Source organism: Silurus aristotelis, assembly GCF_946808225.1.
Source record: "Silurus aristotelis genome assembly, chromosome: 20".
Lineage (NCBI taxonomy): Eukaryota > Metazoa > Chordata > Actinopteri > Siluriformes > Siluridae > Silurus > Silurus aristotelis.
The window spans coordinates 10,633,429-10,642,786 of record NC_139593.1 but is presented as its reverse complement, the minus strand read 5'-3'; the positions used below and the strand labels follow the sequence as shown (position 1 = coordinate 10,642,786).

The window sequence follows — 9,358 nt, the reverse complement described above, 5'->3', positions numbered from 1 at the left end:
CCTCCAAAAAAAAAATACAAATAAAAAAGGAGAATCCCAAGAAACTCATAGCAGTTTCAGCATGACAATGTCCCTGTGCACAAAGCCAGCTCTGTAAAGAAATGGTTTACACGGGTTCTAGTGAAAGATCTTGAGTGGCCTGCTATAGAGATCCGACCTCAACCCTATTGAACACCTTTGGGATGAATTAGAACGCTGAATGCACACCAGACCTCCTCACTTCACCTACATCAGTACCTGACTTTAACAAAGCCCTTGTTGCTGAATGAACTCAAACTCTCCACAACAACATCTCAGAAGACTGGAGGTTGTTCTAACGAAAAATTGTGGTATGAAATGTTTAAAAGATTTTACAGATGAAACTCACTCCCTGCCAGGAACACTCTTTAGATTCCCATCAAATTGTATTAAAGGCAAAGAAACAAATCCGGGTCACAAAGGTTTCTCTCATTCTAAATAAGCAAGCTGGGGCATGTTCTCAACTCAACTTCTGTCACCATCTTCAAGGATGTCCTGTTTTTATACACACGGATATTCTTAGAAACACACTTAACCTCCTTCAAGAGATCGCAGAGGTGAAACTCCAGGGCTTCAAAAGGCACTAATGTAGTATATTCAAGCACTGCCCAAGAGCACAACACCTCATTTTAAAGTCTGTCTGAACTAAATATGTATGTCATATATTTATGTTATATCATTCTGTCAGCAATGGTGTGTGAATGCGATCAGGTTTATGAATGTTGCCTTTGTACCAAATGATGGTGAATTTTTCAACAGTGATTAATGGTGACAGGTTTTCTAAAAAAAAAAAAAAAAAAACACACACACGTTTCCCCCCTGAATAAAAAAAAAATCATCCAATATTTATCCATGTGCCAAACTTTCAACTACATTTTATTAAGAGTGAATCATGCACAAATACCATAGCATAATATTTTTCATGACACAAGATCAAAATATTAAAGTGGAAGTAAATGTGGTAACATCGTGATTAGGATATTGGTCTTCTGAGCAGAAGGTTGTGCGTTTAAATCCCAGCACCAACATGCTGCCACTTCTTGGGCCTCAGATCGAGGCCCTTCACCCCCTTAACTGCTCAGTTGTGGACATTAGATCAATGTAAGTTACTCTGGAGAAAGATATCTGGTACTCTAAATGCCATAAATGTATATGTAATTTTTTCTTCAAAGGTTTTGCTACTAAAAGTTTCCACATATCTATCTATCTATCTATCTATCTATCTATCTATCTATCTATCTATCTATCTATCTATCTATCTATCTATCTATCTATCTATCTATCTATCTATCTATCTATCTATCTATCTATCTGGCATCTGATTATATCAAATTATTATAATAATAAAATAAATAAATCAATAAATAAAATAAAAAAAATTTAAAACTTTTCTGGAACATATTTGTTCAAATCCTGTTTTTTTTTTGTTTTTTTTTAATAAGATGCTTAAAAGCTTAGTCATGGAACACAGGTTTTATAATACTTTGAAAAAAAGTAGAAAACTGTAACTTTAAACATGCCTTAATGGAGATTTATTGAAAAGGTGTTTAAAAAGGAAATGCAATGGAAAATGTGGTGTGGTGAGAAATACAGTCTTTCCAGAGCTGTGATATCATCTAAAAATTTACCTGCCCGACCAAACCAAAGGCTCGGTCCAAACTTCGAGAGTCGGTGTACTTGCGGACTTTGTTATGAAGCCAGCCGAGTTCCGCTAGCCGGCTACTGGTGTCTCGCAAAGACTTGCACAGTGGAACCTGGAGGAAATACAGTATATTATTTTATTTTATACAGTCTATACATACCTTCTGGTATTTTAGAACTTTTCAGCTCATCTACATCTAATTAATGTAAAGCAGTGATCACTGGCACATTGAGTTTAAATACATAAAAACATCTGAGGTAAAAAAAAAAAAAAAGAAAAAAAAAAAAAAAAAGAGGAAAACATATTGTTTAGTCAATGCTTGCCAGAATTACACAGTGTCCTAAAGTACTTTTAAAAACCAAATATAAATAATATCAAACACTTCTTGAAAAAAATTGTAGCAAACTCAAGTTCCTAACATTTACATTAAGCCTGTACAAATGTCTGCATTTCTAATAAGCTGCAATTTTGTATTTACTTTATGTAAAAAAATAAAAAAAAAAATAAAAAGTTAAGAAATTACAATTTGATCCCATCACTCTATTAACCTGGTATTGTTTTTTACTTATGTAACTGCAAAAAAGTAACATTTAAAAGATGATTTTTTTTAAATAAATCACAGCTATACAATAATAAAATTCTCCTCATACAGAAGTATACACTCCTGAACGTGAGCTTTAATATTCTTCAGATGGATTAATAAACAGACAGTTCAATGCTTTTCATTGTATTTTCCCCCCATATATATCATCTAATAAAAAAAAACACAAATAAAAAAAATCACATAAATCTAATTATGCAGCTCCAAAACTACAAACAGGAGGTCACATGGGTTTTACCTGCCCCAAGCAGGCAAGTGCAGTAGCATGACTGCCACCACGACTTTGTCCTTTTCCTGTGGCTAGACACTGTTACACATTTAGTGTGTGAGACTCAATTTTCTTTTGCCCTTTAAAAAGATATTGATCAAAATATCTTCTGTCAATGGTTCAAAAACATTTTAAACCCTTTTTAAAACCTTTTAACCTTAACAGTATTATAAGGGTATTGGCACAGAAAGTCACTGTAGGTACCGGACACAATCCTGTATTTTTTTTTTTTTTTTAACAGTACGCAAAAAAAAGATTAAATGTATTTATTTTCAAAACTGTTGGAGAACAAGCAATAACTTTTCGCCTAACAACAGCTCTGACATAAACTTAGTGTTCTTGAAAGGCTTTGGGGATATTAATAAAATACCACATTATTGTTATATAATATATTTTCTCTTACTTTTAGTTTTGTGATATTCTCATATTTATACATATTCAGTGCATCTGGAAAGTATTCACAGCGCTTCACTTTTTTTCACATTTTATATATTATTATATAAAATGTTTTATAATAGTAAAATATATAGCAACAATAAATAAATAAATATAAAAGAGACAAAATTTAAACCTTTGACAAAAAAATAAATAAAATTCACGACATCTCTGATCTAAATTAAAAAAAAAAAAAAAAAAAACGAAAAATTATTTGTAATCAATAAACATTTGATTTACTGATGTGCCAAGTTTTAAATCAAGCACCAAAATCCGCCATGATACACACATCCGGCAAATAAAACCGTCTGTGTGGAAACACTGCAAAAGTTCTGTTTGGTGTCCTGATGATTTACATAATAAAAAAAATAAAAAAAAACAACATTTTTGTCCATAAAGTATTAAAAACTTAAGATTATGGTACATTTTTCAAACAGATAAAAATGTGTGATTAAGTTGTGATTAACACAAGTTAACTCATGACAATTATGCGATAAATCTTGATTAAATATTTTAATCGATTGATAGCCCTAAAACACACACACACACACACACACACACACACACACACACACACACACACACACACACACACACAAAACATAAAGAAAACACCATACAGTGTGGTTTCAAGTAATTTGAAATAGATTTTTATATTTTGATTTATATACAGTGTGTTATATAAAAGTCTCTGGGCAGTGGCCGTGTACAGCAGGTAGTGGATCACATTTTAAAAAGTCCAAAGATAAATATTTGGAGATTAAAAATGTTGTGCTTGGGAAATTCAAAACAGCTTTTTCGGAGACCACATCACGATAGAAAGAAAACCACATCAAGATACTGTGTGAGATTTAATAAATAAATACATGAGTGACTATTTAAATATTGAGATAATATGGCTATTAAATACACTAAATGAGTTTATTTTTTTACTGATATTCTTGCCTTCAATTTCAGCAAATAAAATTGTAATTTTGATATTGTGTATATATAAAATCGAAAACAGCTACACATTTTATACAGTATATTTCAATAACATCTGAAGTTCATTGATAAGTACAGCATCTATACTTAATATTTAACTTAATATGTATATTTTATTTGAACTTTCTCATATTTTATTTTTATTTAATCTTTGATTTTACTGTAAGCGACTGCAATCCAACAATTTTCCTGTGGGATCAGTAAAGTATTCTGATTTCTAATTATATCAAACATTTTTCTAATCACAAATAATGTTCAATAAAACACTGTGAGAGAAACACTAACAATGTTTTGCAAAGCTATACATCTAAAACCTATTCATTAAAACTTTGGGCTACCAAACAGTTTAAACAAATTCTCACCCCCTCAAATGCTGCTTAACAAAAACTCATGGAATCAAATGCTGTCGAACCAAATACTGAATACTTACACCAGCAAACAAACACGATTCAATACAACTTTCCAGCCTCAATGTTTTACCAAAAACCACTCAACAGTAACAACTTTACTGCATCAAATGCTTTTTACACAACATATAAAATCTTTATAGTAACTTAGTTTATTTGTATAGGGCTAAGCTGTCGGCTTTCGAAGACCTGATGTTTACTGGCTCATGTGTCTGGATTGGCGAAATGTAAGGCACCAGTGATAGCCCATTAAAAAATTCATTCCTTCTCATGAGCAGATGACGGCTCTCCAGCTTTGGGTTGACCTTGACCGAGAATCAGGTATTAAGTTTCTGTTGCACTGGGATGACTGGGAGAGCAGGTAAAACAATATTTCCATTTTTTAAGCTTTGTCTGAGGTTACTACAGGGCAAGATCTTCTTAACCAATCAGAGTACAGCTTGGTAGATTTAGAACAAACAGTGGCATTTGTTGTGCAATCAGCTAAATTTCACAAATAAGTCATTGGCTACTGTACTACCAGTCTAACCAAGATATACAAACAGATCATCAACAAACAAAACACCTCAGAGAGATTTTAAGATGTTTCGTATTTGTGCACATAAGGTAAGAAAGTTAATAATTAATTAATTGATTAAATATATTCTACATAAACCTCTCTCATACTGTATTTCTTTCCATCCTAAATAACAAAATAACATTTTAAAGTAAAAAAACCTTAGAAATTCTAAACTCACAATAAAAAAAAAAAAGGCCAAGCATTTAAATGAAGCAAATTTCCTCATTTAATATACTTGTAACAGAGTAATTAACTTGTGTATCATCTTGTATGCAAAGTTAATATTCTAATAAAACTGACCTAAAAAAATATTTTTTAATAAAATCGAGATCGAGAGATTTACAGTATATATTTCATGCTTGATTTTTTTACTGAATAATAATTTGTGGTTAATAATAATAATAATAATTTGTTAACCATTAAAAACTGAATATTTTGCCTGAATATTTTTACCTTGAAGTTTATATATGATATGCAACATATAACCTCATATATAAATATATCTAGGATCAACGTTTAGGCATAACTTTATGACCACCTGCCTAATTTTGTGTTGGTCCCCCTTTTGCTGACAAAACAGTCCTGCCGCATCGAGCATTAACAGCATGAACTTCTTCTGTTGGATCGGACCACACGGACCAGCCTTCGCTCCCCACGTGCATCAATGAGCCTCGGCCGCCCATGACCCTGTCGCCGGTTCACCACTGTTCCTTCCATGGAGCACTTTTGATCGATACTGACCAATGCAGACCAGGAGCATCCCACAAGAGCTGCAGGTTTGGTGCACTGACACAAGGTCTTGATCCTTGGCCCTTGTCAAACTCGCCTAAATCCTTACACTTGAGAATTCTTCCTGCTTTTAACACGTCAACTTTGAGGAAAAGATGTTCACTTGCTGCCTAATATACCCCACTCACTAACAGGTGCTTTATCAGTGTTATTCACTTTACCGCTCATAATGTTTAATGTCATGATGTTATGCCTGATCGGTGTATTTACTCTGCATTTTATAAATGAATTAGAGCCAGTTAGAGTAATTTGTGCAGATTTTCCAGGTCAATCGACTATATTAGGGTAATAAAAAGTGCTATAAATAGTATTTTTGCCTTTAGCTAGTGGCAAGGGAAAATAACTCGCCCGAACACAACAGCATTCCTGGACAAGTCGTAATGAATTTACCTTTGAATCGATTTTGTAGCAGTTCTCTGGAGTGCACATCTTAATGAATTTGCCGTCAATTCCCTGGAAGACGTAAAGGATGTCTCGCACCAGGGCGGCCTCGCCGATTTCAGCTGAGAGGGAAAGATTTAAGAGAGAGACAGAGAGAGAGAGAGAGAGAGAGAGAGAGAGAGAGAGAGAGAGAGAGAGAGAGACGCAATCAAGCTATAAAGGTCACACTCGTATATCTGTCCAAACTAGAGAGGGACAGTGTCCCAGGGCTGAGTGAACAGAAGGCAGGATTAAAATCATCACCTTCTTTAACAAAACATGGTATGCTGCTATGGCCTATGTGAATGCCAGCCTAATATTCACTTTCGTGGAAAAACGGTTGCATTTTACCTTGCAAAAAAAAAAAAAAAAAAAAATTAACCTTACATTAGTGTTTAGTGCAAAGTATTTGGCTAATCAATTCGAGATCATTCTACAGTCCTCCTCTAATTGAATAGTAGAGGTTGTGTTTCATGGATCTATACGGAATGATGCTTTATGTAAAAGGTGTAATATGGATCACTTTCTACGTAGTACAAATAATCTAGAAAAATATGGAAAACAAAAATAAAAAAAAGGGACTCAGCATACGTGTATTATGCGGCTGAGAAACCTTTTCGGTTAATTGTGTTTCAGTGCTTGATGGCGGCTGGGTGGGACTCCTGTCAAGCATTTTAAATGACCTTTACACCAACCCCTACATAATTTGTTCATAAACACAAATCATGGCTTAAACCGGCACAGCCAGATACTTTTACATTGAACAGAAAAAAAATGCTGTGCTCTGAAATAACAATGCATGCAATGAAACCAAAAGAAACACTGGTAGAGCTTTTTTCAAAAGATGAAAACATTTATAAGCACTGACATCCTTTCTTTACTTCTGTGCCATGTCTCAAATCAAGCACCACAATCCACCATGAGACACACATCCGGCAATTAAAACGGTCCGTGTGGAAACACAGAAAAAGTTCGGTTTGGTGTCCTGATGATTTTTATGTTAAACACCATAATTACTATAAAACATTTACAATAATATTTTGTCTTCATGCTTCATGTTGTGTATGTTTATCAAAAATGTAAATCATACATTGGCATAAAGCATCAATATTTGTCTGTGGAAATGTGAGCGTATTAAAAACTTGAAAACTATTAATCTAAGGTACATTTAGAACAGATACAATTGTGTGATTAATTTGTAATTAATTACGAGTTAACTCATGACAATCATGCGATTTATCGCGATTAAATATTGCAATAGATTGACAGCCCTAATTATTAACAATGCATGCAATTTATACCAGAAAAAAAACACCGATAGATCTTTTTTCAAAAGATGAAGAAATTGAGTGGTAAATAAGATTTTGAATTTGCAACACAAGATTTGGATGAACCACCATCAGAAAAAAAAATTATATTCATGTATTCATATGTTTTTATATTATATTACTAATATATTAATATATAATAATAATAATAATAATAATAATAATAATAATAATAATACATGCACTGAAACCAGAAAAAAAAAAAACACTTGTAAAACTTTTAAAAAAGACGAAGAAATTGATGTGGTGAATGTGATGAAGCTGAGTTTACAACAAAAGCTTTTGATGAACAACCTTTTGAAACCTTTAGCATGCAATGCCGGATAAAAACATACCACCTCCCGTGAAAACTAATCATGCAACCAATGTTATTATAAAGAAAACCATGGGAGCGAATGCCACGCTTGAGAATTTTTGCAGCAGTAACTCAGCATGAGCTCAATTCCCTGTGTTTACAGTATTGACAGTTGAATAACCAAGTGAGCAAAAGGCCAGCTGCAATGCTAATCCTATCAGCAAGCCTGCACATGGTAGCCACAGAGACTGAGATCTTCCCTAATGCTGTACAACAACTGTTTATCATTTTTATCTAAATAATGAAGTAAGGCCTGAAGTGAACACCCTTAATAAATAAATAACCAACCTCACTGCTTGAAAATTATGTCATGCTGCAGTCAGGCCCTGAAATTGCTAACTCGGTTTGAACTTTGCTAGGTATGTGGGGCGGAGCGTTACCCAGGTAGGGGGCGGGGCTTAGACTAAAAAGAGTTTCAACTGTTGTTGAAATTCAAATACTACAGATCCAATATCCAAATTCAGATAAAAAATAAATTGAGCTGAAAAGAATAACCATTTACATCACCAAGACCATACTACATTGTTTCCAAGTTGCCATGGTAACCAGACTCACCACTGGTGTCTCCGTCCCGTCTCGGTCTGTGAGGGGGCCTGGGTGCAGGACTAGAGCTGGGGCCAGGGACGGAGCCTGTTGTGGGTCGGGAGTTCAGCGGAGCGGCCACTGTGATCGGGAGAGTCCAAAGTCGAGGGCCACGTGCTGGATCGGCTACAACTTGGGTGCTAAAGCACAGACACACACACACACACACACACACACACACACACACACACACACACACACACACACACACACACACACACACACACACAAAAACACACAAACACACACACATCAGGAGATGATAATGATTTACGATCCGAATTAAAAGCATATCTCAGTGATGATAAAAAAAAAAACCTGACAATTACAAAGTGCTGATTGTGCAAAAGTACAAGGTTATGTAAAATCTATTGGTCAGAAAGACACGTCAATGAATCACCAAGTGACTCTCTTATGGTAACTTGGTTTAATTAGACAGTATTTGTGAAATGTCCAACTGAAGAGAGAAGTTGTTGCAAAGCATCACTGTCACGTGATGTAAGAGAGCCAGAAAGTGAATGTGTGGTTAAAACGCACAAAGAGAAGCGTAAACAACCCTTGTTATTCCTCGACTCCGCCACACAAGGGGTGGTGAGACGCACCAATGGGCATTGGTGCATTGATATAAAATTTAGCGATGTGATGCGTCGATTTTAAAAAGTCTGCATTGGATACTAGTTTGGCGTTTGTATCCTGATATAGTTTTTAAACATTTTTGCATTGATTAAAAAAAAAAAAACAAACAAAAAAAAAAAAAAAAACAATTTAGCTATTTGTAATAATTAATAGATGCGCTATACTTTCATTATTTAGAAAGTGACCAATAATTTGGGACTGATATTTTATATGTTCTCACAGCACCGCTGCTGCTAAACGAATATGACGTATCACAAGACTGCGTGTCCTGAGAGTCACACAGAATATAGATTAACATGGCAGAGGTAGAGCTGCATCTTCCTGGAGACAGAAC

At 34.3% G+C, this 9,358-nt stretch overlaps 2 protein-coding genes across 2 annotated transcripts in view; one reads left to right on the top strand and one right to left on the bottom strand.

Annotated features, from left to right (window-relative positions):
- Positions 1–9,358, top strand: part of setd4 (SET domain containing 4) — a 493,820-nt gene that overhangs the window by 441,801 nt on the left and 42,661 nt on the right. The gene's annotated exons all lie outside the window — the stretch shown is intronic.
- The window catches only part of tubgcp3 (tubulin gamma complex component 3), a 30,926-nt gene that overhangs the window by 13,880 nt on the left and 7,688 nt on the right, over positions 1–9,358 (bottom strand). Inside the window, exons 6-8 of the mRNA XM_083521945.1 lie at positions 8,362–8,528; positions 6,094–6,206; positions 1,647–1,772 (exon numbers count right to left, since the gene is read on the bottom strand). Coding sequence (XP_083378071.1) covers positions 1,647–1,772; positions 6,094–6,206; positions 8,362–8,528 — 406 coding nt within the window. The remainder of the gene's footprint in view (positions 1–1,646; positions 1,773–6,093; positions 6,207–8,361; positions 8,529–9,358) is intronic.